The sequence below is a fragment of the Drosophila simulans genome, chromosome 2R, assembly GCF_016746395.2.
Source record: "Drosophila simulans strain w501 chromosome 2R, Prin_Dsim_3.1, whole genome shotgun sequence".
NCBI lineage: Eukaryota > Metazoa > Arthropoda > Insecta > Diptera > Drosophilidae > Drosophila > Drosophila simulans.
The window spans coordinates 15,743,916-15,757,008 of record NC_052521.2 but is presented as its reverse complement, the minus strand read 5'-3'; the positions used below and the strand labels follow the sequence as shown (position 1 = coordinate 15,757,008).

The window sequence follows — 13,093 nt, the reverse complement described above, 5'->3', positions numbered from 1 at the left end:
GGGCGGCAGCTCCTCGGTGCGTTAAATGTAATAAAATAAGCTCATTAAAATTATGAGACCCAGCAGGTGGCGGGGTCGGTGAGCCGTCAAAGTTTCGCCGATAAATCTCTGGGAGAGAGGTTGGTTGGCATGGCATTGTCAGGAATGCGAGTCCTCTGATTTGGGCCATCAATCAGAGCCGGATTGTCAACTTTTCAGCATCTCCGACCGACATCTTCGTAAGTTAATTACGGCCATCCAGCGACTGCCGATTGATTCTCCGTTTCTCGGAAAAACCAATATTGTGTCGGAGTGTTTCGGGTCGCAGGAGCGTGAAATCCGGCCAAGTTTCGGGTGCGATTGACAACAAGCACTTAACACATTTCCACCCGCGTGCTGCCCCCGCTATAATGAACCACAAGTGCGCAACAGCTGAGATCTGAGGAGGACAGGACTTCGGGACCAGCCGCATCAGTTGGCATTGAATTTGCGGCTGCACCCCGTGACCCCTGACCCCTGCAAAGGAAACACAAGTTAGTTACAGAGCGTCCTTGTCCTTTATTTATCGAATGAAGAGATCGAGTCGAGGGGAAGGGGAGACAGGATGGAGAGGGAGGCGGAGGTGGAGGTTGGGGGAAAGTTTTATACACCAAACAAGTAATCGGATTTTATCTCCGTGTACTCTAATTAATTTGCTTTTCTGCAGCCTCATCTCGGTGACGGGCAAAAGCGTACAATTGTGGATTATACCATGCAACACAAAAATGATTCTCCGTTGAGGGTTCCCTTCAGTTGTACAGCGCTGCTTTGCTTTGTCTTTGTTTGGAAAAATATAAATATACATCGATCTTTACACATATACATATATTAATATATATAGGTTTTTGGTTGGATATCTATATAGCTACGCTTTAAGCCAATTGTCATGGTTAAGTGGTAGCGGTACAATTTCATCGCTTTCAAATGGCATTTCACAATAAATTCGGTGGGAGTTCATAGCTGGCTTTGATTCGATTGTGGATTCCTCAGCAATTTGATTAGCAAATCAATTTAGCCCCGACCCTGGCGCACGCGGCGTATGCGCGATGCAGATTGCCACAGTGCGGCTGCGAAATATTCGAAATTTCGCCAGCCAGCCAGGCTTTTTGCATTGCGTTGCGTAGCGTTGCAAATTAAAACTTTCGCCGGAGCAACTTTCTGTTTTGTTTGCTAAATGTTAAAAATGATAAAGTGCACTCGACAGAAAGGCGGACGTGAAGGATGTGAAGCGGAAGGAAAGGGGTAGAGCAAACATGAGTGCACAGCTGTCGAGTGCTCGACTTTGGACGAGCCCGGTGGCCAGGCCTTCAATCCCACTCCCGTTCGGATCCTCGCGTTCCCCCTTTAATGTGTAAGTTTGCGTATGAAAATAGTTAGAGATACGTTTGCTTTTGCTTGCCTTTCGCATTTTGTAAAAGGTATTTTTCAAATATAAGCGTATGAGTTCAGAAGTGTTAGAAGTTCCATCCGAGCACGGTCGTAAATATATGTGTATATGTATCTATCTCTAAATATATATATATAATGTATAATATAGGTACACGTTAAGATACACATCAATATACTCGTAGTAACGTCTGAGTGAAGTACTTTGATTAAATGGTATTCTCTTTAGTTTCGCTTTGTTTTTACGTTTTTTTTTTTTTTGTTTGGCTTAGACTAACAACAGTCAACATTCAACAGTCATTCCGATATGAGATATTCGTCAATTGGAAGAATTTCTTTGCGAAGCAGGTGGAGCGTTTAGTTTAGTAACCCTAGCCTAGACAATATACTTATCCGATAGAGGTCACGTGTATATGTATATGCTGCTTATGGCCACTATGTGTATACATAAATCAACATCTATAAAGTTTCTCTCGTCCTTTGGGAACTGCTCCTCAAGCGTTTCAATTGACAGCGCATTATTGGAATTGAAGTTTTTCGCATTGGAACACATATATGTATGTATATGCAAGTACGCATTAAAAAGTACACCTATAAATAAATAGTTCTATGGCCTCGCCCACTTGGAGGTTGCACACGCCTCGCTGGATCAATGGATCATTGGATCGTGGCTTATCAATCGTGACCTGTGTCACCCATTTGGAGGAGCGTCTGGCTCCGATAAGCCGATCCAAAACATCCGCCATAAACAAGCCGACTATCGCCGAATCTGGAGGCCTGACCACAGCCAATGACTTGCCGAAAAGCAAGACCCGGCATTAAACTTTTAATAAACGGAGCGCAACAAAGGAGATGAACACATCCCTCCGCCCGTTTTCTGCGGTCCCATCTGAATGGCATTTGGAATATTTCGCCCCGCAGCCGCTTTTGATAAAATTCTCTTTTGTATACAGTTTTGTGGCATAATTTCGCCCAGGAATGCCGGGCGATAAAACGAAGACATCGAGGTTGGCTCAGCACATGTGATTGGGTTCGCCTGGGGTATATCTTTATAGCACATGCAGATTCTCGCAGCTCTTCGACTTGGAGATGTCGCTGAGGCAGATCTTCTGCAGCAGTTCTTTGGCCAAGTGCAGCGATATGTGGGTGCGGGATGTCTTCATCTTCGAGGCGGTGGCCTTCTTCTCCCGCTTCTCTTTCAGCCGCATCTGTTTCATAGTGTTAGAATGAAAATGGGATAAAGAAATGTTCTTAAATAAAGCATCTTCTTCAAAACAGCATCCCCTTTATATTGTTGTAAAATAAAGCAGCATTTGTTGGTATAAATGTTAAAATGTATTTATAAAAGTATCTGTAATCAAGATATCCCTTTATTAATTTTTCAACCTTATCTACCAGTATCGGAAATATCTTACTTCGCGTTAAGTAACAATACCCAATCACCTAATCAAGTTTGCTGACCGAGTTTCCTTCGGTCCCGCTTACCGCACCATTTTCATTAATTAGTGAGCCGATCCGGAAGCAGGGCCAACGTAACCCAACCCGAAAACCAACCCAACCCGCAGCAGCGTGGTAAATCCATTTAACTCCATTTCCTGCACAATTTCGCCATGCATCGGTGGGTTGCGTGTGGTTGGCACCTTGCCCCAACGACCGCAGCCCCACTGCCCCACTGCCCCACTTCCTCTCTGCCCCCCAATGCCCCGCTTGTCCTAGCTTTCCACCTCCGACTCACCTGCTTCAATATGCCGACGAGCAGCTCATCGACGTTGTGCTGTATGCCGCTGGACGTCTCAATAAATTTGGCATCGCGTGAGGCGGCCAGGGCTTTGCCCTCTTGGGGGAGCAAGAGTGAATTGGGGAATGAAATGAAATCAAGCCATCATAATTAAGGCCCCCGGACTTACCCTGTGATGTGATAAGCCGGGCGCGGGCCAGATCCGCCTTGTTGCCCACCAGGATGACAGCCTTGTCCTTGGTGTAGTTCTCCTGCCACAGGTAATTGATGATTTCCTCGGCCACGCGGAAGGAGCTGCGATCCACCACCGAGAAGACCACGACGCAGCCATGTGGCTCATATGTGGATAGGGAGTTCTCCACGCTCATCTCAACGCTGGGATGGTCAATGAAGACCATGTCCGACTCCTCATCGTCCAGCAGCACGCTCACCGTCTTCTCGCCGAACTCGTCGTCTAAAACTCAGATCAGAATTAAACTCTAAAGACGACAGTGGCAGCCGGGAAGCTAGGGGTCAGGTACACACATAGGTTCCAGCTAGGGGTCACTCGGCTACTCACTGCGCTCTGCGAATCGTCCCCGAGGTACCCGGACCATAACCCGGACCCACTTTGGCATACAACTTACCCAGGCTAGCGTCATAGGTGTGCATGTACTCCGACGTCATGAACTGATTGACCAGCGCCGTTTTGCCCACGCCGGCATCGCCCAGCATCACGACGCGGTAGCGGGCGGGCGGAGGTGGATCCAGGTTCTCCGAGTCATCCGGCGTCGCCGGCAATGAGTCCACATTGGCATAGCCCGCTCCGCAACAGCTGCCCTCGAAGGGGGAACGTTCGCTGGCCCGGCTGTTCGTCGAGTTGACGCTGGTGTTGCTCCGCGATCTCCGCGAGATGATTGAGTCGCCACAGTTGACCACGTTGCCCTTGCTGATGGAGAAGTGACGCAGGCGGTACAGGTCATCACTGGCCCGCGGATTGTACGGTCGCTCTGGAAGGGAACAGACTCGCGGACGCACATGGTCGGGAACTGAGACGAGGAAAAAAATAAATTAAGAATAATCAAAGACAGGTAATGATAAACAAAAGCATTCTCACCAGGTAACTCAAGAAAGTTCGATGTTCTACGCTGGCGACCGCGATTTGAACTCTGGAAGGCCAGTGGTCCAACATCGTCGTTTGAAACGATGGAGGCATTGGAGCAGGCGCTCTTCATCGACTCACGGGAACTTCGCCGGCTGGCCAAGTAGGCCAGTCCACCTTTGGAGCTGCCCCGGCGACGCGGTTTATGCTCCACATGGGTCTTCGGCTTGTTGGGCTTGCAGCCACTTAGCTCGTGGTCAGCATCTTGGGTCAGGTCACTGGTGGATTTGCGGTAGCGAAGTGAGACCACGCTATCGGAACAGGTACGATCCAGCGTAGAGTGAGAGCTGTGGAGAACCTGGTAGCCGGGATTGGAGGTGATGTTGATGGCATGGCGACGTTGACGGCGCAATTGCGGCTGGCCAGCCTCCTGCTCCATTTCCGGCTCCGTAAAGCTAAAGCTGGTGGTGGTGTGGGTCACCATGGTGCTATTGGTATGCTGGGTACCCGTCTCGCCGGATTCCATAGACAGCTGCGTGCAGTCAGTGACGCACGAGTCGCGCTTCAAGCCATAATAACTTCCTCCAGCCGATCCTGCTCCTGCAGCCGCACTTAGGTTTCTCGCCTCGATCTTGCTGATCACCGGTAGTTCCCACTCATCTCTCTGCCGCTTGCTTGGTCCTCCTTGGGCGTAACCTCCACCTCCTGCTCCGCCCATGGCCATAGCCACCGCCATGCTCTCATCCACGCCTGTTGTGGTCAACTGGGGAACTGGATCCAATGGGATCTTTGTCCTCATTAGCTTCTTGGAACCCTGTCGTCGCGGCGAACTGGGAGGATCATAGTAGAGAGCTCCATCGTCCGGTGAGATGGGTTCATAGTACTCGAACTTCCTGCCGTGACTGGGACTCACTGCATCAAAGACGAACTGGCACTGCGACTTGGGACTGCGGGCAGTTGTGCGTCCACTGAGCAGAGATGCCGAATCATCTATCGATCCCGATGGGGGCGTCTGATAATAGGAGCTGGGCGTGGAGCTACTTACATCATCACAACTGTCTTGGGCAAATGTGGTGGTGATCTTGGGACTCCTCGGGGTATCGTATCCCCCATAGTTATAGCTCGACGTCGGACCTCCATGGTATTGCCTGTTAGGGTTGTCGAATCCAAATAACTTGTCGAGAGCTAATTTGGCATCTTACCTGGGCAGCTTGGGAGTGGCCCCTTTACAGGGCAGCGGATTGCTGGCAGCTCGAGCAGGTACTTTGTGGTGCGAGGAGTGGGGATGACCATAGGATCCTCCACCGACAGCTCCCTCGTCCCAGCTGCGCTGTTGCTGGGCCATTTCACGACTACTGGATGGTTAAACATGAATTACTTAGTGCACTAAGAGAAAAATCTGAGCATACCCAAACCTAATATAACATCTTGATAGAAGTTTATTATGATAGTAAGGATAGTGATTCTTCTATTCTTAAGAATTCGAGTAAAACGTGTTCAAAGTAAATCAATTTATGCCTGTGCATGTGGCAGGATGATGAGATGAGTAGATGAGATGGTAACGACTCGCTGATGGCCAACTCATGTGTAAATATCATGGGCCATTACTCATCCTCATCATGCACACACACAAAAGTGCGTCCTGGCCATCCGGGGCATTGCCCAAACGGGCACAAAGTAAACATAATTTATGCCTTTATCTGTATTTAATCAAAATAATGAAAAGCGGACCATAGAAGCCGGGCATTATAAAGACCGCGCCCACACGCCCACAAGTCCGAGTAGCCCGCAAAAACAGGGCGACGAGTGTTGTGGCCGCAAGTCATTTTCCGACTATGGTCAGATAGCAGGAAGACATAAAGACCCGGGGAAGTGCTCTATTTGGCCTGGCAATTATTGTTAAATGTGCGTTCTCCATCGGATGGTGGCGTAAGTGGCCGCCCCTATTATCGCTCCACACCCCCTACCTACCATCCTCCCAGGCATCCATCCACCCAACCACACCCACTAGCTGTCAGCACATTCACACACCACTGGATGCTAACTTATGCAAAAGTTGGCAACAATCCGCTTGCGGGAAACTTCATGTTGTTGTTTGGGGCGGTAACAAAGTTCCCTCTAATGGGATTTGCCAGCCTCGAGTTTGAGTTGCAGCCGCGAACTGTTGCCTACATTTGGGGGGCGCCCTCGGACTTGATTATGGCGGCAGATGGCAAGTGATGGCCATTTCTTTAGCTTCAATTGAGCCGGCAAGTGGTTTTCCATGCCCCGCATAGGGGTTATGTTGGCCAGCACTTTAGTTTTACGATGGCGGAACATCCCGTGGCGATTGCTGCACTTATATGAGGCAGCTCGCAGATCCCGTGCCTCATTGCTGTTGCATGCATATGCTGCAGTTGCCGCTGCTCCTGGCCGTTCACTTGGCTGTGCCCCCGGGACACGTGGCTCGTTCGATTTCCACTTTCTACTGCTGGCTCACGTCCGACCTGCGGGCCATTATTATCTATCGTGTGTACAAATAGCCCTGACACCCACACCCGCACACAACACGACACACACATCCATATGCGTGAGTACGTGCCCATAAGGGAAAGCAAATAGTGCGGAATAACCGTCGTCGAATACCTGGTAGTTTACCTGTTGGATGCGGACCTTTGCGGTTTAGTGCCACTCGCAACTTCATTCCGTATAAAATTCGGCATATTTTTGATGATTGAGTTTCTGTTCCCTTCATTGGGACCATAATTGTATGTGATTTGTCAACGATTTAACACCTAAAGCAAATTCCTAGGTTCAATATAAAAGTACTCATAGTACTCAAGTTATAGTTATAATGCTTTAACTTCATGAGACAAAGTTTGCCAAACTTAAATTCGTAACTCAAAGTGACTTAACTCCTGCGTAGACTGCCTGGACTAAATTTGAATGCATATTCATGAAGTGAAAAGTTGGTCGTTTAAAAGTTTTCACTTGAGTCCTTAAATCTTTGAGACAATCTTTTCGTAAATTCCACTTACAAGGCATCAATTATTCGAGTGATTGATTCAAGTGTTTGGCAACTTGTTGTTTCACTACCACTGCCAGCTCTTCGCTTTTCCGTATACCCATCTTTTTTTCGTTGTATTTTGCATTTCACGTAATATAATGGCGTGTTGCCACCGCAACGAATCGAACCCAGCCGACCAATGGCGATGTATTGGGAGGGGGAGGGGGGATATGGTTCGAGGATGATAACAAAATGTTGACGGAAAAGTGGCCAAGAGTCCAGGGCTCACCTGACCCACTCCTTCTCGCTCTGGCCAACAGGTTTCGCCATTGCGAGAATCTGCAGACAACAAATCAATAGGAATATCTGTCGTTCTCGTTCACGTTCTCTTTGGGCGCATTCAAGTCCTCAGCAGTTCGGTCCGCATCGGCTTTTTTCAATGCGGAATTGTGTATGCATAAAGGCCAACGAGTTGGGGGCCTTGGGGGATTTTTTGGCCAGCTTATTGTATTAGACCAGGGTCCTGATGCCCGGATGGGTTGCCGAGAAAAGGTAAGCTGTGTAAGATAATAATTGCTACAGATTTCTGAATTATAAAGGAAATGTGAGCCCTTGGTCCTGGCAGCAGATGGAATTATTGATGGATTCCATTGACTTTAAACCGAGTTGCGCTACCTGAGCCCATAACTTATGCATGGCAGGGAGCGATGTGTGGATAATTTGAATGGGGTTAAGCCCCATTTGCATATACAAATGCCAATGCGTGGGCTGGGCTTCAATCAGGTTTATGGCTTCGGGTCCGCCTGCACTGGCACCTCTTTGCTTTTCCGCTTTTCTGCTCTGCGCTTTCCGTTTTCCGTCTGCGGCTCTTCCTCTAGCGCCCCTTGGTGCTCCGGCTGGCCATCATCATTTCTCATTCGAGTACAAGGTGGCCGGAGTAATGACTCTTCCTGCACGGACCGTCATTAAATTGCAGGCCTCCATCGCGTCATAAAGAAGTTCTCGGGACAACCCTTTGGTAAACTTTGCTTGTAATTAAGCCCGCACCCGTTAAACGCATACTTAACACCACCCACCCAGCCCACTATTCCGACCCCAACTGTCCCCACCTTCCGGCCCAGCCACCCAAGCCGACGGGGCACTTTCACCCCCTGTCTCTGCTGTAAAAATAAACTGAGTGTGTGCACAACACAAACAGGGAAAGTCCATAAAACACTTAAGATCTAGGAGTACGAGTATGTATACGTCTGAGGGTGGAGTGGGGTGTTGCTGGTTCTGGGCTGGTCAGTTCGCAAATTACAAATCCTGGCCAAAGTCACGTCGCAAGTTGGTCATTAGCCGCCACTTGAGTCCCGAAGCTCCGCCCACGCATCGATTTTATTGCAACACATAATTCTTGAGGCCGGGGCCATTTGTGCAAATCTCATGTTGATGGCATATTAAGTGACCTCCGGGCCGCTTTTCAAACACCCCAGCCCCCTCACTAAGCCACCCAAACGAGCAATCCACATTTGGTGCCCCAAGCGCCTGCCAATTTGCACTTTAAACGGCCGGCGGGTGGGCACAAAGTGACGTCGTTGGATAGCCAGAAATGGCGCAAACTTACGTGTAATTAGACGCGTCTGGGCGCGAGGATTAGCAATTAAGCGAATGTCCTGTGAGCGCAACAAGTGCCGCCGAAGGAGCGGGGTATGCAAAAAGGACGAAGTGGCGTTGAAAGAGACACAGGACACGAGTAATCCCAGCTGGGGGCTGGGTGCTTAGGGGACGGGGGTGGGTGGCAATTGCCGTTTGGGGGCAAAGTGAGAGCAGCGCATAAATCAACATGTCAAATCGCAGCTTACAAAGTGCTGTACAAACACACACACACACAAACACATAGATCCCGCGCTCATTTAAACACACCCACTAAGACAGAGGGAAACTCACTTTTACTCCGCGTGCCGCATTACAGTTTAATGTTTACCATTTTCATCAAATTTGTCGGATAATTCGGTCTGTTATAGCAACTTGGCTAATTGTCCAACAGCAACAATGCCACCACGACAAACATCAGCACACCGATACTGGTACACCATCACCATCACATTCACTAGCACAAACACCACCGCAAACAGCACAACACACACCGACGAGCAACAGTTTGCACGGCCAGCCGCTCGGGGCTTTCTGCACTTCCGTTTCCGCTGGCGACTGCCGCTCTCACGAACTTCCGCCCGGTCGAAGCTGCGGCGGCGGCTGCTCGAGCTGAACTGTGGTGCCCCCCGATTCTTGGCTGCCTTTTTCCTGGCTCCCGATTCCAGTGAATCCGAAGTGCTGGAAAAGCTCCGACTGTTGAGCTTTTCGCGGCCTTCCATTGGGCTGGAAAATGGAGCCGAGGAGAGCTAGCGAATGCAGTGGATAGCACTGCCGTTGCAGGAGATGATTGGGAAATCATCTAGCGGTTTCATCTTATATAATGCAAGTGGGAAAAATTGTACTTAAGGTATTTCTATAATAGTGCAAATTAACACCATAAATTAGCATTTAGAAAAGTATTAAAAGTCTTAGTTACGGAATAAAAGTAAGAGTAGTTACAAATGTCACATCTTTTAATTATAACATTTTAAATTTATCCAGCAATCATTTAGAAATCCTAAAACGTATTAAAACTTGTTTATCTATTTAACTAATTGTTTTAGGCGTTAATAAATAAATCGTGCAGCTATAAAGCATTAATTATTTTCCTAACCATTGTATACATACTGTTTAGAATGTTCATAACATCCAAAAATCCAAGTTTGTGATAAATAAATACTCATGTAGGATGTAGGTTATAAAATCGTCTTGTTTTATTTTTTTTTCATTTTTTCTCTTTGTATGGCCTACTTGCTAATCTTATGGCTGCTTATATAATAAATAGTTTGGAAGTCTTCGGCTTAAGAACTAGAGAAACGACTAAATAGGGTATTGGGGTATAGGACAGGTTAACAAGTTGGGTTGGTGAGTATATGGGGTCAGTACGGGATAGCACAGTGGGTGAGCAGGTGTGTGGGTAGGTAAAGATGCTTTAGATGGGACTCTCCTCATTGATCCTTCTTACAGGTTGGCTACGCGGGAAGACAGCTCGTCCAGCTGCTGGTAAATGCTGGCCGGAAGATCGGCGCCCACCTGCGATTCGAAGTAGGTGCGAATCTCCTTGACCTCCTGCGACCAGAACTCCTTGGGCAGCGAGAAGATCTCCTCCACGTCCACCTTATCCTTCATGCCATCGAGGTTGAGGGCACCCTCGGCGGGAATGTGTCCAATGGCTGAGTCCACGTAGCAGGATTCGCCATTGACCCTGCGCAGGATCCATTCCAGCACACGGGAGTTCTCGCCGTATCCGGGCCACATGAACTTGCCCTCGGCACTCTTGCGGAACCAGTTGACATGGAAGATCTTGGGCACCTGACCACGCTTCTCCATGCTCAGCCAGTGGGCCACGTAGTCGCCAAAGTTGTAGCCAAAGAAGGGCCTCATGGCGAACGGATCGTGCATGATCACCTTGCCCTTGTGCTCGGCCGCAGCAGTGGCCTCACTCCTCATGGCTGCTCCAATAAAGACTCCGTGGGTCCAGTCCCGAGCCTCATAGATTAGGGGCACTCCGGCGGGACGACGTCCTCCGAAGAGCATGGCGGAGATGGGCACTCCCGCTGGATCTTCCCAGGCTCCATCGATAATCGGGCACTGGGCGGCCGGGGTGCAGAAGCGGGAGTTGGGATGCGCAGCGGGCTTGCCGGAATCCTTGGTCCAGGGCTTGCCCAACCAGTCGGTGATCTGGACATTGGGAGCCAGACTGCTTTCCATGCCCTCCCAGAACACACCGCCATCAGAGGTGGAGGCCACGTTCGTGAAGATGGTGTTCTTGAAAACAGTGTTCATGGCAATGGGGTTGGTCTCCATTGAGGTTCCAGGAGCCACACCAAAGAATCCATTCTCTGGGTTGATGGCACGCAGCACTCCCTGCGAGTCAAACTTCATCCAGGCGATGTCGTCTCCCACGCACTCCACCTTGTAGTTGGCCAACGAGGGATTCAGCATGGCCAGATTGGTCTTGCCGCAGGCCGAGGGAAAGGCGGCAGTGATGTACTTCTTCTCGCCCTTGGGATCGGTGATGCCCAGAATCAACATGTGCTCGGCCAGCCATCCCTCCCGCTTGGCAATGGTGCTGCCAATCCTCAGGGCGAAGCACTTCTTGCCCAGCAGCGAGTTGCCGCCGTAGCCGGATCCGTAAGACACAATAAGGTTCTCGGCGGGCTTGTGCAGGATAATAGTGCGCTCGGGATCACAAGGCCAGGATGGCTGCTCCACCTGTCCGTTGGCAGGGGCGCCCACAGAGTGCAGGGCCCGGACGAACTCCTCCTTCTTGGCCAGCTGGCGCAGGACAGCGGCTCCCATGCGAGTCATGATCCTCATGGAGGCCACCACGTAAGCGGAGTCCGTGAGTTCAATTCCGATCTTGGAGAGCGGGGAGCCCACAGGTCCCATGCTGAAGGGCACCACGTACATGGTGCGACCCTTCATGCAGCCAGGGAATCGCTGCTGCACTGCAGCATCCATGTCGCTGGGCGAGATCCAGTTGCCCAGGGTGCCCTTGACGCCCTCCACTGGAGTGGGAATCGTCTCCTCCCGCCGATCGGTGCAGATGAATGTGCGCGACTCGACGCGGGCCACATCCGCCGGATTGGTGCGTGCCAGCCAGCAGTTGTCGTACTTGGGCAGCGGCACAATGGTGCCAGCCTCCAGGAGGCTCTTGATGAGCATCTTGTTCTCCTGCTCGCTGCCATCGCAGATGTGCACCTGGTCGGGCTGGCACAGGGCGATGCCCTCCTCCACGAAGGCACGGACACCGGTGGTCAGCGAATCCACATTTCCATAGGAGATGGGAATGCCACGGATGTGGCTGTACAGACCGCAATTGTCCTGGCGCAGCTTGTGCAACTGGGGCAGACCGCAGACATTGCCGGAGCTGAAGGGAGGGAGAGAGAGGAAGTGGGTTATTAAAATTGCAATTTAATTAACTGACTTCGATAGTGGGACCAAATAATGGACTGCATTAAAAATTAATTGCCATTAAAATCTCCCATTGAATGCGTTTCGAGTGACCTCTTTCATATATACTTACATAATTTTGCTTTGTTCAATGAGCTCAGGCATTTTGTTTGTGTTTTATTTTACGAATTTCTCTCGAAAAAAAGTTTGGAATATTTTTGTTAGATTTTTTTTTGCGCGTGAAAGAGTTTTTGGCACTTTGCTTAATTCGCTTATCACAATTTGAGTAATTATCACAATTAGTGTTCTACTGTCGAGGACTTTGCGTTCATATGTTCTTCCACAGTTTTTTGTCAAACATCAACTTGATTTTCAGACCACTGAAAGTAGGCTTTTCACTTGATCTTTCCATTTACTCTGGCCACGAGTAACTGATGCCAACTGCCCCGATCCGGGGCCTTTTATACCCAGCCGGCGACGCCTGGCCATCGAGGCGACTAGAACAAGTCGGCCGATCGCCTCGCAAATCGGGTTTTACGATCGCCTCGCCGAGCGAGAGGGTCAAACTCCGGACGAGCTGATTGGCTGCCGGCGGAGGCTCGGCGATTGTTTTGGTTTTTCACAGGCGGCAGCTACGTCGAGTTGGTGGTGGGTGAGTGGGGGGTAGGTCGACGGAATGGGGGGCATGGGTATACAGATACGTATATGGGGTATGTCCCCACATGGCAACAGCAGAGTTTTGTTTTCATGTGGCGCTGAGAGCGTTTTCTAGTGCGTTTGCATTGATAAGCGTTTGTTGTTATTTTGAACACCCTGATATTTGCCACTTTCGCGCTGTTAATTTAATTATTCTGTTTATGATTTTATGCGA

General features: G+C 49.7%; 2 protein-coding genes across 4 annotated transcripts; both read right to left on the bottom strand.

Moving 5' to 3' along the window:
* Window positions 1-517: 517 nt before the first annotated feature.
* Window positions 518-9,462, bottom strand: LOC6735133. Of its 3 annotated transcripts, none has more exons than XM_016168428.3 (7): window positions 9,139-9,462; window positions 5,426-5,575; window positions 4,239-5,371; window positions 3,769-4,170; window positions 3,312-3,602; window positions 3,140-3,240; window positions 518-2,612 (listed from the first exon to the last, which is right to left on the bottom strand). In XM_016168428.3, the coding sequence occupies exons 2-7, from the start codon at window positions 5,566-5,568 to the stop codon at window positions 2,454-2,456; spliced, it is 2,229 nt and encodes a 742-aa protein (XP_016028415.1). In that variant the 5' UTR covers window positions 5,569-5,575; window positions 9,139-9,462; the 3' UTR covers window positions 518-2,453. The 3 variants fall into 3 exon arrangements, with proteins under 3 accessions (XP_016028415.1, XP_016028414.1, XP_016028416.1); XM_016168427.2 differs by having other exon boundaries at window positions 5,426-5,578; window positions 9,139-9,461; XM_016168429.2 differs by lacking the exon at window positions 9,139-9,462 and having other exon boundaries at window positions 3,312-3,596; window positions 5,426-5,578.
* Window positions 9,463-10,018: 556 nt separating this feature from the next.
* LOC6735131 (phosphoenolpyruvate carboxykinase [GTP]) lies at window positions 10,019-12,670 on the bottom strand. The gene is made up of 2 exons (XM_002082072.4): window positions 12,356-12,670; window positions 10,019-12,199 (listed from the first exon to the last, which is right to left on the bottom strand). The coding sequence occupies exons 1-2, from the start codon at window positions 12,385-12,387 to the stop codon at window positions 10,288-10,290; spliced, it is 1,944 nt and encodes a 647-aa protein (XP_002082108.1). The 5' UTR covers window positions 12,388-12,670; the 3' UTR covers window positions 10,019-10,287.
* Between the last annotated feature and the right edge of the window lie 423 nt (window positions 12,671-13,093).

Excerpts from the sequence above, each read along its gene's own strand:
- LOC6735131 (XM_002082072.4), bottom strand. The coding sequence starts at position 12,387 with ATGCCTGAGCTCATTGAACAAAGCAAAATTAT. Across the intron at positions 12,200-12,355 it reads ATTGAACAAAGCAAAATTAT|CTCCGGCAATGTCTGCGGTC; the intron begins GTAAGTATATAT and ends CCCTCCCTTCAG.
- LOC6735133 (XM_016168428.3), bottom strand. The coding sequence starts at position 5,568 with ATGGCCCAGCAACAGCGCAGCTGGGACGAGGGAGCTGTCGGTGGAGGA. Across the intron at positions 3,603-3,768 it reads CACCTATGACGCTAGCCTGG|TTTTAGACGACGAGTTCGGC; the intron begins GTAAGTTGTATG and ends TTCTGATCTGAG. Across the intron at positions 3,241-3,311 it reads CCGGCTTATCACATCACAGG|AGGGCAAAGCCCTGGCCGCC; the intron begins GTAAGTCCGGGG and ends TGCTCCCCCAAG.